Here is an 18,351-nt window from a genome sequence, read left to right on the forward strand (position 1 = left end):
TAATAATGGAGAGGTGTCAATAAGACAACTATCCATTATTAATCCAATATTAATAAAGGGTTAAAAAAAACAAACATTAGGAAAAAAGTATTTTAATGAAATAAATACACATGGTGTTGTAATAGCTTTATTATACGCTAAACCCAAATGACGACCCTTGTCTTCTGAAAAAAAGTTAAAATAAAAAAAACGCAATATCCCATACCTGTCCGCCGTACAGTCATGTCCCACGATGTAAATCCATCTGAAGTGGTTAAATAATTTTACAACCAGGAGCCTGCTAATGCATTACATTCATTCCCCAGTTTTTACAGCCAGGAGCTGCATTAGCAGTAGCTACCTAGACTTGCGGTGCTGCGCCCCCTGCTGGCATAACCTCAGATGAACTCTAGCGTGGGAAAATATTCTAAAAAATTCCCACGCTAGAGTTCATATGAGGTTCTGCCAGCAGGGGGCGCAGCACCGCAAGTCTAGGTAGCTATGTTCCCCTGCATTACATTCATTCCCCAATCTATGGGCAGGTAAACTACTTTTTTTTCTTTCATGTTCACCAATTTATTTGTCAAATAACAGCTGCCCAATTATGAACCATGTCAGATCTAGCAGCCTGATGAAAAATTGTTCATCATTTTCTAATATGCAAAAAAAAACAAAAACCAACAACCCTGAATTAAGTCTTAGGCCATGTTCACACTATGCGGTTTTTACTGCGGAACCGCGGCGATTTTGCCGCTGCGGTTCCGCAGCTGTTTTCCATGCAGGGTACAGTACAATGTTACCCTATGGAAAACAGAAACCGCAGTGCACATGATGCGGAAAAACCCGAAAAAAACCGCGCTGAATTGCTGCGGAAAAAAAGACGGACCATGTCACTTCTTTGTGCAGAATTGCAGCGATTCTGCACCCATACAAATGCATTGATCCGCTTACTTCCCGCATGGGGCTGTGCCCACCATGCGGGAAGTAAGCGGATAATGTGCGGGTTATACCGGGGGTGGAGGAGAGGAGACTCTCCTCCAGGCCCCGGGAACCATATTTGTGTTAAAAAAAAAGAATTAAAATAAAAAATAAGCTATACTCACCTCTGAAGTCTCAGCGCTGCACGCGGCCGTCCGGTCTCAGGTTTGCTATGCGACCAGGACGTTCGGTGACGTCGCGGTCACATGACCGTGACGTCACGAAGGTCCTGGTCGCACAGCATCTTTGGAACCGGACCGCCGCCTGCAGCGCCGAGGAGATCGGGACATCAGAGGGTGAGTATGTTATTATTTTATTATTTTTAACACTACTATTGATCCTGCATATTGCTGCATATGCAGCATCAATAGTAGGAGTAAATCCCGCAGCGGAACCCGCAGGACAAACCGCGATAAATCTGCAGGGATAACCGCAGCGGGTTTGCCCTGCAGATTTATCAAATCCGCTGCGGGAGAACCCGCAGGATAAAACGGAACGTGTGAATGTGGCCTTACCCTTTAAATGAGCTGGACTTTTTCTCCTTTCGCTTTTTTCATCCACTTATTCCAAGAGCCATAACTTTTATTTTTCCATCTACATCAGGGGTGTCAAACTGCATTCCTTGAGGCCTGCAAACAGGTCATGTTTTCAGGATTTCCTTGTACTGCACAGGTGATAATTTAATCACCTACCAAATAATGACCTGTTTACAGCCCTCGAGGAATGAAGTTTGACACCCCTGATCTACATAGCTGAATGGGGATTTGTTGTTTTGCAGGAGAAGCTTTAACCGCTGTTCATTTTACCATATAATGTACTGAAAAATGACAAAGAGAAAAATTTCAAGCAGGTGAAAAAAATACAATTCTGCCATTATTTTTTGCATTGTTATGGCATCCATTGTGTGGTAAAAATGCAGCATTTTCCGATGTGCTTTTCATGATTTAACAGATGACTTTTTTAATGCTCCCTCTGTGCAATTTTACCTAACAAAAGTACAAAAAAACTTTGCTCCAATGAGATCAATTCTTAAATAAATAATTTGACAAAAATATTTGTTCAATTGGCGACTTTCCGCTATTAGTGATGAGTGATCGTGCTCCGATAACGTGTTATCCGAGTATCTCGGGTTTGCTCGAATAATATGTTCTCGTTCCTGCGGCTGTTAGACAGCTGCAACACACACAGAGATTGCCTGTTTGTTAGGCTATCCCACATGTGTGGAGGCTGTCTAACAGCCGTGAATCATGCAGCCTCAGGGACACGAAGATATTATACGAGCAAACCTGAGATACTCAGATAACATGTTATCATAGCACGTTTGCTCACCAATAGCTGCCATACAACAGTTTTAGAGTTGTGATTTAACACTAAAAAACCTCAGACAACTAAATCGAAGACAGATGGCAAAGAAGTCGCCTTCACATAAGACATTTGGGGGGGGTTTGGCCATTGTTGCCTTGTGGACATGCCGTAATATGAACACATTGACAACAGGACACTGTAATCCTTAATGCTTATTCATACATCAATATTTGTTCAGTATTTTGCATCAGTGTTTGTATGCCAAAACCTGGAGTCGAATTTACAGAGAAAAAGTATAATTGAAAACTGACACTGGTTCTGTGTTTTAGGCCGGTTTCACACGTCAGTGCCTCTTGTATGTGTAATGACAGCTTTCTCACTTACCGGTGACACTGACACATGTAGACCCATTCAAATGAATGGGTCTATGCACATGTCAGCGTGTTTTGACCGACCGTGGGCAAAACACGCAGACATGTCCTTTTTTACCCGTCAAATGGCCCGCCAAACGTCCCGCACAGGTGCACACGGAGAACAGTGTACACTGTCCTCCGTGCGCATGGGCGGCCGCTGGGGAAGCCGTGCTACTGTAAGCCGCTGTTCCCCTGCGTGTGATGCTGAACCTGGCTTTCATCCATTGTCCACTGCTCTAAAATGAACTCTTCAGCGTGGGAAAATGGCAGCTGATTTTCCCATGCTGAAGAGATCATTTTAGTACAGGCCGCCAGGGAGCGCAGCTTCGGTAACGTCACCGCTAGTCACTAAACCTCTGCTCCCAGCGTTTCATTCATTCACCAGTAGTTTACAGCTGGGAGCGGTCGCATTAGCAGCGCTCCCAGTTGTAAACTGTAAGTACGCCTAGATATGGATTACTGCGTGGGACTGACTGTACAACGGACAGGTTTGGTATATTGTTGGTTTATTTTTTTTTACATTTTTTCCAGGAGATCGAGGGCTTCGCTTGGAATGGCAGAGTAATAAAGATGGAAAAAATATGTATATTGTTTTATTTCATTAAAATACTTTTTTCTAACTGTGTGGTGTGTTTGATTAACCCTTTAACAACTATAGGATTAGTAATGGATAGGTGTCTTATTGACATCTCTCCATTACTAAGTCGGCTTAATGTCACCTTACAATAGAAAGGTGACATTAACCCCTCATTACCCCACTTGTCACCTCTACAGGGCAAGTGGGAAGAAGCGGGCAAAGCTCCAGAACTGGGACATCTAATAGATGTGCCTTTTCTGGGCAGCTGCAGGCTGCTTTTTTTAGGCTGGGGGGGGGGGGGGGCATATCCATGGCCCCTTACCAGCCTGAGAATAGCAGCCCGCACCTGTGAGTTTTGCCGGGTTGGTTGTAATATATAGAGGGGAACCCACGTCGTTTTTTCTTTCATTCATTCTCCCCTGATCGCGCTGCTGCCGGCCGAGCAGGGGAGAAGGGATGACAGCCCCTTCAGCACCACAAGCAGGGGAACAGCGCTTACTGTAGAGCTGCTTCCAGGCGGCCGTCCGTGTGGTCCTGATGCGGCAGACGGGCTGCTCACGTGTGCCACACGGATATCTCCGGTACTGTGTTTACCGGTACCGGAAATATCAGGACGTGTGAAACCGGCCTTAGAAACACTCTGGGTTTGGCATACAAACACTGATGAAATAGCGATCAAAAATACTGATGTGTGAATAGAACCTTAGAAGCAACCAGAGTCACTGTGCATGCAGAATACAAGTATACACGTTGCTCGGGTTTTCCCAAGCACGCTCGGGTGATCTCCGAGTATTTAGTTTTTGTTGACGCAACTGCATGATTTACAGCTGCTAACCAGCCTGAGTACATGTGGGGGTTGGCTGGTTGCTAGGGAATCCCCACATGTATTCAAGCTGTCTAGCAGCCATAAATCATGCAGCTGCATAGACAAAAACTAAATCTCCGAGCACTAACAAATACTCTGAGATCACTCGAGCGTGCTCGTGAAAACCCGTGCTACGAGTATACTCGCTCATCACTAGTTAGAGCCCATCTACATAGTCTGTACCAGTGATCCGAAATATGTGGCATCATAGAACCCGTGGATATAAAAAAAAACCCTAGTGGGCAGGTGGCAGTCCAGCCAGCAGGGCTCTGTAGTGACACAGTATCCGTTGCATTTTAGGCTACGTTCCCACAATGAATATTTGGCAAGATTCTCAACTTTAGATAAAATAGGTTACTTATATTTTTTTTTCATTGTGTTTTCGACTCTGCAGCAGTAGCGTAGCTACCGGGGGAGCAGAGGGTGCGTGCGCCCAGGGCCCGGTGCTCTGAGGGGCCCCACCCGGAGCTACGCTACTGTAACTGTATCAGCATGCGCAGCGCGCCGATACAGTTACATTCTGCGGCAGAGCAGGAAGAATCGATCTCCCTGCTTTGCCGCTATGGGCCCCTGAGCAGGCGGGGGCCCGGTGCCAGCAGTGGGCCCCCCGCCGTCTGACGTCGCCGACACTGACAGCGGGCACAATGACATCTGTGCCTGGCGCCCGCTGTCAGGGGATTAGCGGGAGCAGCACAGGAACCAAGAGAGAAGTGAGTATTTATTCTTTATTTTTTAATGGGTGCTGCTGCCCTATTACAGGGTCTGACTATAGGGGTGCTGCCTCATTACAGGGTCTGACTATGGGGGGGCTACCTTATTACAGGGTCTGCCTATAGGGATGCTGCCTCATTACAGGGTCTGACTATGGGGGTGCTGCCTCATTAGAGAAAAAAAGGATCTTTGTTCCAGCTCCTTGAGTAAAATCTTCAATTTTATTTCACGAATTAAAAATGACAAGACATGCTCCAAGACCGCACCAGACGTGCACACAGAAACAGCAGGGACACGTTTCGATCGCAACAGCGATCTTTATCACAGCTTTTATAAAGATCGCTGTTGCGATCGAAACGCGTCCCTGCTGTTTCTGTGTGCACGTCTGGTGCGGTCTTGTCATTTTTAATTCGTGAAATAAAATTGAAGATTTTATTCAAGGAGCTGGAACAAAGATCCTTTTTTTTCTCTCATGTTGCACATTGTCTCATCAGGACGGAGGTTCCGTGCACCTGGAAGGTGCCTTATTACAGGGTCTGCCTATGGGGGTGCTGCCTTATTACAGGGTCTGACTATGGGGGGCTGCCTTATTACAGGGTCCGCCTATAGGGGTGCTGCCTTATTACAGGGTCTGACTATGGGGGTGCTGCCTTATTACAGGGTCTGACTATGGGGGTGCTGCCTTATTACAGGGTCTGCCTATGGGGGGGCTGCCTCATTACAGGGTCTGACTATGGGGGGCTGCCTTATTACAGGGTCTGACTATGGGGGTGCTGCCTTATTACAGGGTCTGACTATGGGGGTGCTGCCTTATTACAGGGTCTGACTAAGGGGGATGCCTTATTACAGGGTCTGACTATGGGGGTGCTGCCTTACTACAGGGTTTGACTATAGGGGTGTTGCCTTATTACAGGGTGTGACTATGGGGATGCTGCCTTATTACAGGGTCTGACTATGGGGATGCTGCCTTATTACAGGGTCTGACTATGGGGATGCTGCCTTATTACAGGGTCTGACTATGGGGATGCTGCCTTATTACAGGGTGTGACAATGGGGGTGCTGCCTTATTACAGGCTCTGACTATAGGAGCTGCCTTATTACAGAGTCTGCCTATGGGGCTACTGCCTTATTACAAGGTCTGCCTATATGGGGGTGCTGCCTTATTACAGGGTCTGCCTATGGGGCTGCCTTATGCTATAGAGTCTGCCTATGGGGAGTGCATTATACTATATTGTGGACTATTTGGTGCATTATGCTACTGTATATGGAGGCTATCTAGGGGACCATCATACAGTGTGGAGATTACAGTGTGTGGGTCATTATACAGTGTTGGAGCCATCAAACAGTTTGGGAGCTACTAAGGAGTCAGTATACTGTGTGGGTGCATTATACTGTGTATAAGAGAGCATCATGCTGTGTAAAGGGGAGCTGTATAGGGGGAGACTCGGGACTTTATTAAATGTAAAGTAGGCACTTATTGTTATAGGGGAACTCAGGTTACTGTGGCTATCAAAGGGACTCACAGGGCATTATTACTTTCTAGGGGCAAAATATGGGCACTGTTTTCTAGGGCACTTGCACCCGGCATTACTATATAGAGAGTTGCTTTAGAATTTAGAGGGCACAGAGAATCACACAGCTGGTGCAGTAATAGGGACACATACGGCAACAGAGGCTCAGTATTGGGATATCAGGTGCAGTAATAGGGACACATACGGCAGCAGAGTCTCAGTATTGGGGTGTCAGGAGCAGTAATAGGGACACATACCCCAATACTGAGCCTCTGCTGCCGTATGTGTCCCTATTACTGCCCCTGATACCCCAATACTGAACCTCTGCTGCCGTATCAGGGGCAGTAATAGGGACACATACGGCAGCAGCGGCTCAGTATTGTGGTATCAGGGGCAGTAATAGGGACACATACGGCAGCAGCGGCGGCACAGTATTGGGGGATCAGGGGCAGTAATAGGGACACATACGGCAGCAGCAGCTCAGTATTGGGGTATCAGGTGCAGTAATAGGGACACATATGGCAGCAGCAGCTCAGTATTGGGGTATCAGGTGCAGTAATAGGGACGCATACGGCAGAGGCTCAGTATTGGGGTATCGGGCAGTAATAGGGACACACAGCAGCAGCGGCTCAGTATTGGGGTATCAGGTGCAGTAATAGGGACACATGGCAGCAGCGGCTCAGTATTGGGGTATCAGGGGCAGTAATAGGGACACATACGGCAGCAGAGGCTCAGTATTGGGGTATCGGGCAGTAATAGGGACACATACGGCAGCAGAGGCTCAGTATTGGGGTATCGGGTAGTAATAGGGACACATACGGCAGCAGCGGCTCAGTATTGGGGTATCAGGGGCAGTAATAGGGACACATACGGCAGCAGCGGCTCAGTATTGGGGTATCAGGGGCAGTAATAGGGATACATACGGCAGCAGCGGCTCAGTATTGGGGTATCAGGGGCAGTAATAGGGACACATATGGCAGCAGCAGCTCAATATTGGGGTATCAGGTGCAGTAATAGGGACACATGGCAGCAGCGGCTCAGTATTGGGGTATCAGGGGCAGTAATAGGGACGCATACGGCAGCAGCGGCTCAGTATTGGGGTATCAGGTGCAGTAATAGGGACACATACGGCAGCAGCGGCTCAGTATTTGGGGTATCAGCAGGATGAGGAGTTTGTGCGGGTTGGGAATAGATGGTGATGGCTGGAATATGAGAAGTGAAATGTGTCTTTGTTGTATTCTCTGCAGACGAGTCCTGGCGGGAAGAAGTTGTCATGTCGGTCTGGGCCAGATGGAAAAGAAGGGAAAAATGAACGATTCCTTCAGAAAGGACGTCAGCGGTAAGACAATATCTGTAACTGTGCAGTGATCTCTTATATGTTCTGTAGGGCTGGTATCTACCACTGACCATATGGGGGTAATATCCATATTGGTCTTTATATAGAGATTATCTTCAGTAACAGCGCGGTCATCTGCTGAGGTTCTCCTCCATCATTAGGGCACGTCACCGAGTTGTAATCAAGGTTACCTGGTTAGGGGCCCACTTAGAAGCTTCGTCCCCCCTGGACCAAAACCCTAGCTACGCCTCTACTCTGCAGTTTTTGTCTCTTGTTGGCATGTCAAGCTTTAAATAAAGTTGCTTTTTATAGTATTGGTATTTGGCTTTGACCAAACTTTATTGATACAGTCATGCATATTGATGCATTTTTTATGCTTTTCTGTAGTGGAAACATAATAAACTGCACGTGCGTCTTTCTGCCTGCGGATTATCTGCTTCTAATGCAAATGTATGGTGGAAATCCACACATAAAACTCGGTGTATTAGTTAGAGAAGTTGACATATTGTGGATTTCAAGTCAGTTTATGCAAAATGGGGAAAACCCACAGTGGGCAGGAGATCTATATAAATCCTGTCCACTTTGCAGGAACTGTAAGGCTACTTTCGCACTAGTGTCGGAATTCGGCCCGTCGCATTGCGTCGGGCCGAGATTCCGACGCTAGCGTTGTTAGCGCCGCACAACGGGTGCAGCGGATGCATTCTCCGGCGCATCCGCTGCCCCATTGTGAGGTGCGGGGAGGTGGGGACAGAGTTCTGGCTGTGCATGCGCGGTCGGAAAAAGCGGTCCGTCTGGAGCAAAAAAAGTTACATTTAACGTTTTTTGCTCCCGGCGGTCCGCCACAACACGGTGCAACCGTCGCACGACGGTTGCGACGTGTGTTAATACGTCGCAATGCGTCAGTAATGTTACTCTATGGGGCAAAAACGCATCCTGCAAACAACTTTGCAGGATGCGTTTTTTCCCCTAAATGACGCATTGCGACGTATTAAAAAAAAAAGTCAGGTACCTAAGACGCTGCCATTTTTGCACAGTGAAAATACAAAGCATCAAAAACTCATTGGGGACAGAACAGGTTTCCTATACGTTCTCACAAATGCTGTTAATCTGCAGGTTCATAGTGTACTAAATCTGTGTTGTCGTCGCGCTGAAAGCCCCGCCGCCTGGAGGGAATTAACTTTATTCCTCCCAACAGCCTCCGGCTTCAGCAATGGAGGCCCGGCTTCAGTTATGATTCACTACATTGTGAGTGGCCGCTATATCCAGGCCTTGTCACTGACTGACTGACAGCCAGCTCAGCACTGATGCACTGCTGAGATGGCTGTCAGTCACTGGCTGGCCATGGTTACATTTGCTTCTCATTATGTATTGAGCGGAGACTGAAAACCCGAGTGTGCCGGTAGGAATAAAGTTAATTTCCTCCTGGCAGCAGGGCTCTCAGTGGTACGGCAACACAGATTTAGAACACTGTGAACCTGCAGATTAGCCTTATATCTGCAAGTTAACCGTGTTATTTAATATGACAGATCACCTTTAACCTTAGATGGTTTTGTTTTAGTTTGGTTATTTCCTTTGTTGGGTTCTGAAAGACGTAACAATTATTAAAGTTCACTGACCTATCATTCTAAGGCCATGTTCACATAAATGTTGAGGGTGTTTTCAAATGGGTTTTTTGGGAAAGAAAATCTGTTTAACAGTTCAAGCAAAGTGAATGCAATTTAATGCTTTCGAGACTACACAGGTCTCTTCATCAGGCTAAGACTGAGGCCGGCGTCACACTCAGCGTATGAAAATACGGTCCGTTTTTTTACGGCCGTAATACACAGAAATGTTCCCAAAATAGTGATCCGTATGTCATCCGTAGGCAGGGTGTGTCAGCGTATTTTGCGCATGTCATCCTCCGTATGCAATCCGTATGGCATCTGTACTGCGAGATTTTCTCGCAGGTTTGCAAAACGGACATACAATGGATCCATGGTCTCAAATATTAGTTAAAACATATATACTGTATATATATGTTAGTGTAAAACACGTACCGCACACGGATGCTGTCCGTGTGCAGTCCGTGTGCCGTGCAGGAGACAGCGCTACAGTAAGCGCTGTCCCCCCAGCGTGGTGCTGAAGCCGCCATTCATTTCTTCTCCAGCAGCGTACGCTGGAGAGAAGATATGAAAAATCTTTTTTTTTTTTTGTGTTTAAAAAAAAGATCCCTGTGCCCCCCCCCGCTGTTAATAAAATACCCGGCTCCCTCGATGCTTCTTCTCCTCGCCGCAGCTTCTTCTGTATGAGCGGTCACGTGGTGCCGCCCATTACAGTGATGAATATGCGGCTCCACCTCCCATAGGGGTGGAGCCGCATATTCATCACTGTAATGGGCGGCACCATGTGACGGCTCATACAGGAGAAGCTGCGGCGATAAGAAGAAGCAGTGAGGGAACCGGGTAAGTATTTCATTAACAGCGGGGGCGCACAGGAGGTGGGAGGGGGTTGGGGAGAGGGATTTTTTTTTAAACACCAAAAAAAAAAAAGAAAAGATTTTTCATATCTTCTCTCCAGCGAACGCTGCTGGAGAGAAGAAATGAATGGCGGCTTCAGCACCAGATGCAGGGGACAGCGCTTAACTGTAGCGCTGTCTCCTGCACGGTGCGTGTGGTACCCAGGCGGCACACGGATGCCGCATGTGTGCCAGACTGATGTGCTACGTGAGCACACGGATAATTCCGGTACCGATTTTTCCAGTACTGGAATTATCTGGACGTGTGAGACTGGCCTAAAACACATAATAATTAGGGGAAAATAATGCCAACGTTAAAACGCTATTGTGTAAAGCAGGATAACAGTTGCATTGTTTTCACAAGCAGAAACCTGGCCTTGTGGTTAAGTTCACAAAGCGTCAGTTTCATCCAGAAAGCTCAGACTATTTATTTTTCTCACTTGTCATCGGTGTGCTAGCCGTTTTTTTTTCACATCAGCAGTAATTATTAATTTGGAAGACCATTTACAGCTTCCGTACCTATAGATTTGAATGAGTCTCATCTGACACACAGATGAAACAAGTGCATGCTGCACAATTTATTTTTATTTTTTCTACACAGATTCATTAAGTGAAAAAAATGTGCTCAACCGGAATTGCCCCTTTGAATAACATTGGTCTTAGTGCTGTCCAACAGCACTCAGGACTAAAAATACTTTTGTGTGACCCTACCTGTAGACCTATCACCTTTATAACATAAGTGAATGTGCACCCTTCTAACCATTAGGTGGCAGCACTTTTCAGTCTGCTGAATATTTTCCTCCACTTGTCTTTAGTGTGCTGTGTTATAGAAGATTCATTTGTCAATTAATTGTCCAATTATTATAACCAAAATAGTCCTCAAGTCTCATATATACCAGTGTATAATTATAGGGAACATGCAGCAATAACATGCTTTTAGCATCTATGGGGGGATCTTTTTAAATGTTCTTAAAGGAAACCTGTCACCCCGTTTATTCAATATGAGCTAAAAATAGAGTTAAATAGGGCCTGAGCTGTGCTTTACAATAGCATCTTTATTGTCCCCTGATTCCCCACCTTTGCTGCCAAAATACCTTAGTAAAGTCGCCGTTTTCGCCCGTCAATCACGCTGGTCCAGTCAAATGGGCGTTTGAAATAGCTGTTTCTCCCCCACCTCTTGCTTGTCCCTGAGAAATTTCTTCCCGGCGTTGGCGTAGTGTTTCGCGCCTGCGCAGTGCATTCCGCTCTCGCGCCTGCGCATTATGCTTTGCCCAACTGTGGGCATAGCATACAGCACATCACTGCGCATGCGCGGCTCTTCACTGTAACCTGTGTGCCCCGGAAGTCTGGATATGCAAATTTGCACAGAGGTTACAGTAAAAAACCGGCGCATGCGCAATGATGTATTGTATGCTTTGCCCACTGTTGGGCAATACATACTGCGCATGCGCAAGAGCGGAATGCACTGCGCAACTGCAAAAAAAGCGTGATCCGTGCTGTTCACAGATAGCGTTACGTCAGACACGCCGAGGAGCGGGGGGAGAAACAGTGATTTCACAACACCCATTTGACCGGACCAGCGTGATTGACAGGCGAAAACGGCGACTTTACTAAGGTATTTTGGCAGCAAAGGTGGGGAATCAGGGGACAATAAAGACACTATTGTAAAGCACAGCTCAGGCCCTATTTAACGCTATTTTTAGCTCATATTGAAAAAACAGGGTGACAGGTTCCCTTTAAGGATTTATTCACAGTGTGTACAGACACTAACCTGCTTCACAGTCGTGTTTTTTTTTTTTTTTTACTATTTTTACAAATTGTTTTAAAATGGACTTTCCAGTTTAGGAAAACAATTGCAGATACCCTATTAGAGAATCCCGAGTTAAAGCATTATTCCCATATTGTACACATATGATATACCCACAGCTTACTCCACAATTGTCTATTAGATGCCACATCCGCTCCCAGCCGGCTGCGGTATTTGATGGATGCTACAATGGCCTCCAATGCAGATGTGCACCGAGCCTTGTCACTTCTGTGCCTGTAATGAAGAAGCTTTGAAAAGTGGCAAAACTTTTGTGGATTTTGTATTTTCAAGCCTGTTTGAATCAGCTGTGCGGAGTTTGGGCAGAGTCGGAACGGAGCATGGCCACTCCCACCATTTAAAGTAATCAAAAATACTGCGTCTTGTGTGTCAGAAATGCTACTCCAGTCACTAACTGGAGTAGCATTTCTGGCACGGCATGTGGACGCATCTGCCATAGAGGAGATATACCCATACAAGTCTACGCCAGTCGTGTGCTGTACACGTTAAAGGGAACCTGTCACCCCGAAAATCGCGGGTGAGGTAAGCCCACCGGCATCAAGGGCTTATCTGCAGCATTCTGTAATGCTGTAGATAAGCCCCCGATGTTACCTGAAAGAGGAGAAAAAGACGTTAGATTATACTCACCCAGGGGCGGTCCCGCTGCTGGTCCGGTCGGATGGGTGTCTCTGGTCCGCTGCGGCGCCTCCCATCTTTATTCCAAGACGTCAATAGACGTTTGATTCACCCTTTCCTTACCCGCTGGCTGCAATATTGGATTGAAGTTCATTCTCTGTCCTCCATAGTACACGCCTGCGCGAGGTAAGATTGCCTTGTGCAGGCGTGTACTATGGAGGACAGAGAATGAACTTCAATCCAATATTGCAGGCAGCATGCAGCCAGCGGGTAAGGAAAGGGTGAATCAAAAACCCCAAAACCCCACCTCCATGGCTGAAGATTGTTCCCTCCAAATTCAGGTGACAGTGTCCCTTTAAAATGGTCTGTTCCTAGACACTGAAAGGGAAAGTATAATAAAGGGAATTTTCTGGGAAAACGAAGACTGAATACAGCTATTAAAGGGGTTGTCTGGTACTTTTATACTGATGGCCTACCCTAAAGGTTGGCGCAGACTACCGTATTTACTGTCCAACAAGACTTCGGAGCACACATCGACCATCGTCAAGTCGATGAGGCCGCGCACATGACTGATTGTTTTCCCTCAGTCCGAGGAAGAAAAAAAAACAATCACAATGTGCAAGTTGCATCTGATTATTGGATTGCTCTCGGCCACGCAAGTCAATAATTCCATGGAAAACTTTTGTGTGCAGTCCATTTTTCCCAGACTGACAGAATGGAGAAGATGGAGAATTTTTTTTCCCCCCATCTTCTCTTCTTCCAAGAAAATCAGATCATACTCTGATCAGAGTGTGATTAGCATAATGGGCCCAATTCTCTCGGATGGTCGAATATACGGTTGTGTGACCCCGGCCTCCCGACAGGTCATCAATATCAGATTGTTGGAGGTGTGACACCTGACATACCCACCGATCAGCTGTGCCGGATAGAAGTGATCGGCTGCACAGGTGTATGGTGGCCACAGCCGAGTCCTGCACATCCACCGCTAATCAACGGGAGTGATTCTGTAGTGTCCCACCCCAGCCACTACACCGATGACAGGTGTGCAACTGATCACATCAGATCTCCACGGTCTGTCCTTAGGGTGGGCCATTAGTATAAAAGTAGTGGACAACCCCTTTGAGTACTATGTAACGGATCCGTTTGCAATATAAATTCCGTTTCTCTGTCTTAGGCCGGAGTCACACTTGTGAGTGCAATGCGCCAAACTCGCAGCTCAGTACCTGGCACCGCCACCAGCGCGTTCAGCTGCATAGAAATCCATGGAGCCGCACGCTCCGGTCCCGAGTGCCGGATATTCGAGTTTCTCGCACAAGTGTGACCCCGGCCTTAGGTTACATTCACACAATGAAGTTTGTGAGTTCCTGAAGTTGCAGCTGGGTAACGGGAAGTATCCACCACACGGCCTACCAAAAAGAGACAAAACCCACCGCTTTAGGAAAACTGAAATGTAAAAATACAAGTGGTGCAGATCGCCCTCCTCCCTCGTTTCCCAATTCATATGCGACATTAAAAAAACCCAAAACGTTTGTTGTCTCCTCGTTTGTACAAGTCAATAATATATGGAAATGTAAAATATAATTAAACCACAGCGATAAATTGCGTAATGAAGAGAAGGCGCGAGGCCAGAATTGCCGCTAATAAAGAAATGTAATAAACCAATCAAGTTTATCCCAAAGTGTTATCAATAAAGACACCAAACCAAGTCCTCTCTCTCTATAACGTCTGGAGCTCAGGAAATACCGACACTAATTACAATCATTAGTTGTTTTTTTCTTAGCGCTGAATTTTTTTAATCACTAAACTATAGTATAAATCGCAGTTTGGTGCCGCTGTAATCGCACTGCCCGAGTACCGCGTCCGGTCACTTATTACACCATGGATTATGTGACAGCCCCAACACACCGGCACCGGGATCGTTCTCCCAGTGTCAGTCCCATGCCATGTGTCACATGTGGACACCGGTGAATGGAGCAGTAAAAACAAGTAGGACTCTATGCAGGAACAAACTATGAGCGGTGCTGCAGAGGTTAAAAGCTGTGCTCCGGTGACGCAGTGCCACAGATGCTGCTGGGATCCCCGGGGATGGGAGACACTGGTATACCGGGAGTGCGGCCGCACATAGGCTGAGCGGACACTTGTAGATCGGTGTAATGGGCGGGGCTCAGCGGAGGGGCGGGGTCGGCACACAGAGGGGCGGGGCAGGGTGGTCGGCCGTGGTACTACGGGGAGTAGTAAGAGGGGGCGGTGTCGGTGGAAGATGGCGGCCAGGCGCGCCACTGTGCCCGGCACCTCCACTCTGCCCCCAGCCGGTAGTAGAGGAGTGGGCGTCCTGGCTGACTCGGATTGGTTTGTGTTTCCCCGGCAGGAGTGTGACAAGATGTCCGGGAGCGGCATGATGAGGGATCCTCCAGCCGGGACAACTTCAGGGACTGCAGCGGGAGACGAGTCCTCTGACAGCGAGGGCGAACATGAAGGACCCCAGAAACTCATCCGCAAAGTGTCCACCTCCGGGCAGATCCGCAGCAAGGTGAGATGTGTGTTGTGTCTTCTCCGTGCAGGGAGCGCACATTGCCAGCAGCGGATGTCAGCAGCCTGTCAGCTGTGCTGCCCAGAAACCGAGCTGCTGCCGATCTGTGCTGTCATCAGGTGCTGGGCTGGGGCCGGACTGTCGTCAGGTGCTGGGCTGTGACCGGACTGTCGTCAGGTGCTGGGCTTGGACCGGACTGTCGTCAGGGGCTGGGACCGGACTGTCGTCAGGTGCTGGGCTGGGACCGGACTGTCGTCAGGTGCTGGGCTGTGACCGGACTGTCGTCAGGTGCTGGGCTGTGACCGGACTGTCGTCAGGTGCTGGGCTGTGACCGGACTGTCGTCAGGTGCTGGGCTGTGACCGGACTGTCGTCAGGTGCTGGGCTTGGACCGGACTGTCGTCAGGGGCTGGGACCGGACTGTCGTCAGGTGCTGGGCTGGGACCGGACTGTCGTCAGGTGCTGGGCTGTGACCGGACTGTCGTCAGGTGCTGGGCTGTGACCGGACTGTCGTCAGGTGCTGGGCTGTGACCGGACTGTCGTCAGGTGCTGGGCTGTGACCGGACTGTCGTCAGGGGCTGGGCTGTGGCCGGACTGTCGTCAGGGGCTGGGCTGTGGCCGGACTGTCGTCAGGGGCTGGGCTGGGGCCGGACTGTCGTCAGGTGCTGGGCTGGGACCGGACTGTCGTCAGGTGCTGGGCTGCGACCGGACTGTCGTCAGGTGCTGGGCTGGGACCGGACTGTCGTCAGGTGCTGGGCTGGGACCGGACTGTCGTCAGGTGCTGGGCTGGGACCGGACTGTCGTCAGGTGCTGGGCTGGGACCGGACTGTCGTCAGGTGCTGGGCTGGGACCGGACTGTCGTCAGGTGCTGGGCTGGGACCGGACTGTCGTCAGGTGCTGGGCTTGGACCGGACTGTCGTCAGGGGCTGGGACCGGACTGTCGTCAGGTGCTGGGCTGGGACCGGACTGTCGTCAGGTGCTGGGCTGTGACCGGACTGTCGTCAGGTGCTGGGCTGTGACCGGACTGTCGTCAGGTGCTGGGCTGTGACCGGACTGTCGTCAGGTGCTGGGCTGTGACCGGACTGTCGTCAGGGGCTGGGCTGTGGCCGGACTGTCGTCAGGGGCTGGGCTGTGGCCGGACTGTCGTCAGGGGCTGGGCTGGGGCCGGACTGTCGTCAGGTGCTGGGCTGGGACCGGACTGTCGTCAGGTGCTGGGCTGCGACCGGACTGTCGTCAGGTGCTGGGCTGGGACCGGACTGTCGTCAGGTGCTGGGCTGGGACCGGACTGTCGTCAGGTGCTGGGCTGGGACCGGACTGTCGTCAGGTGCTGGGCTGGGACCGGACTGTCGTCAGGTGCTGGGCTGGGACCGGACTGTCGTCAGGTGCTGGGCTGGGACCGGACTGTCGTCAGGTGCTGGGCTGGGACCGGACTGTCGTCAGGTGCTGGGCTGGGACCGGACTGTCGTCAGGTGCTGGGCTGGGACCGGACTGTCGTCAGGTGCTGGGCTGGGACCGGACTGTCGTCAGGTGCTGGGCTGGGACCGGACTGTCGTCAGGTGCTGGGCTGTGACCGGACTGTCGTCAGGTGCTGGGCTGTGACCGGACTGTCGTCAGGTGCTGGGCTGGGACCGGACTGTCGTCAGGTGCTGGGCTGGGACCGGACTGTCGTCAGGTGCTGGGCTGGGGCCGGACTGTCGTCAGGTGCTGGGCTGGGGCCGGACTGTCGTCAGGTGCTGGGCTGGGGCCGGACTGTCGTCAGGTGCTGGGCTGGGGCCGGACTGTCGTCAGGTGCTGGGCTGGGGCCGGACTGTCGTCAGGTGCTGGGCTGGGGCCGGACTGTCGTCAGGTGCTGGGCTGGGGCCGGACTGTCGTCAGGTGCTGGGCTGGGGCCGGACTGTCGTCAGGTGCTGGGCTGGGGCCGGACTGTCGTCAGGTGCTGGGCTGGGGCCGGACTGTCGTCAGGTGCTGGGCTGGGGCCGGACTGTCGTCAGGTGCTGGGCTGGGGCCGGACTGTCGTCAGGTGCTGGGCTGGGGCCGGACTGTCGTCAGGTGCTGGGCTGGGGCCGGACTGTCGTCAGGTGCTGGGCTGGGGCCGGACTGTCGTCAGGTGCTGGGCTGGGGCCGGACTGTCGTCAGGTGCTGGGCTGGGGCCGGACTGTCGTCAGGTGCTGGGCTGGGGCCGGACTGTCGTCAGGTGCTGGGCTGGGGCCGGACTGTCGTCAGGTGCTGGGCTGGGGCCGGACTGTCGTCAGGTGCTGGGCTGGGGCCGGACTGTCGTCAGGTGCTGGGCTGGGGCCGGACTGTCGTCAGGTGCTGGGCTGGGGCCGGACTGTCGTCAGGTGCTGGGCTGGGGCCGGACTGTCGTCAGGTGCTGGGCTGGGGCCGGACTGTCGTCAGGTGCTGGGCTGGGGCCGGACTGTCGTCAGGTGCTGGGCTGGGGCCGGACTGTCGTCAGGTGCTGGGCTGGGGCCGGACTGTCGTCAGGTGCTGGGCTGGGGCCGGACTGTCGTCAGGTGCTGGGCTGGGGCCGGACTGTCGTCAGGTGCTGGGCTGGGGCCGGACTGTCGTCAGGTGCTGGGCTGGGGCCGGACTGTCGTCAGGTGCTGGGCTGGGGCCGGACTGTCGTCAGGTGCTGGGCTGGGGCCGGACTGTCGTCAGGTGCTGGGCTGGGGCCGGACTGTCGTCAGGTGCTGGGCTGGGGCCGGACTGTCGTCAGGTGCTGGGCTGGGGCCGGACTGTCGTCAGGTGCTGGGCTGGGGCCGGACTGTCGTCAGGTGCTGGGCTGGGGCCGGACTGTCGTCAGGTGCTGGGCTGGGGCCGGACTGTCGTCAGGTGCTGGGCTGGGGCCGGACTGTCGTCAGGTGCTGGGCTGGGGCCGGACTGTCGTCAGGTGCTGGGCTGGGGCCGGACTGTCGTCAGGTGCTGGGCTGGGGCCGGACTGTCGTCAGGTGCTGGGCTGGGGCCGGACTGTCGTCAGGTGCTGGGCTGGGGCCGGACTGTCGTCAGGTGCTGGGCTGGGGCCGGACTGTCGTCAGGTGCTGGGCTGGGGCCGGACTGTCGTCAGGTGCTGGGCTGGGGCCGGACTGTCGTCAGGTGCTGGGCTGGGGCCGGACTGTCGTCAGGTGCTGGGCTGGGGCCGGACTGTCGTCAGGTGCTGGGCTGGGGCCGGACTGTCGTCAGGTGCTGGGCTGGGGCCGGACTGTCGTCAGGTGCT

The 18,351-nt window shown here is 51.2% G+C and overlaps 1 protein-coding gene across 4 annotated transcripts in view; it reads left to right on the forward strand.

Moving 5' to 3' along the window:
* Nucleotides 1–18,351, forward strand: part of DGKH (diacylglycerol kinase eta) — a 374,433-nt gene that overhangs the window by 35,697 nt on the left and 320,385 nt on the right. For 2 of the 4 annotated variants that reach the window (XM_069758220.1, XM_069758222.1), the window contains exon 2: nt 14,978–15,139. In XM_069758220.1, coding sequence (XP_069614321.1) covers nt 14,978–15,139 — 162 coding nt within the window. Of the gene's footprint in view, nt 1–14,818; nt 15,140–18,351 lie in introns of those variants that run through there. The other 2 variants (XM_069758219.1, XM_069758221.1) reach the window with 1 other exon arrangement.

This window comes from Ranitomeya imitator, chromosome 3 (genome assembly GCF_032444005.1).
Source record: "Ranitomeya imitator isolate aRanImi1 chromosome 3, aRanImi1.pri, whole genome shotgun sequence".
Taxonomy (NCBI): Eukaryota; Metazoa; Chordata; class Amphibia; order Anura; family Dendrobatidae; genus Ranitomeya; species Ranitomeya imitator.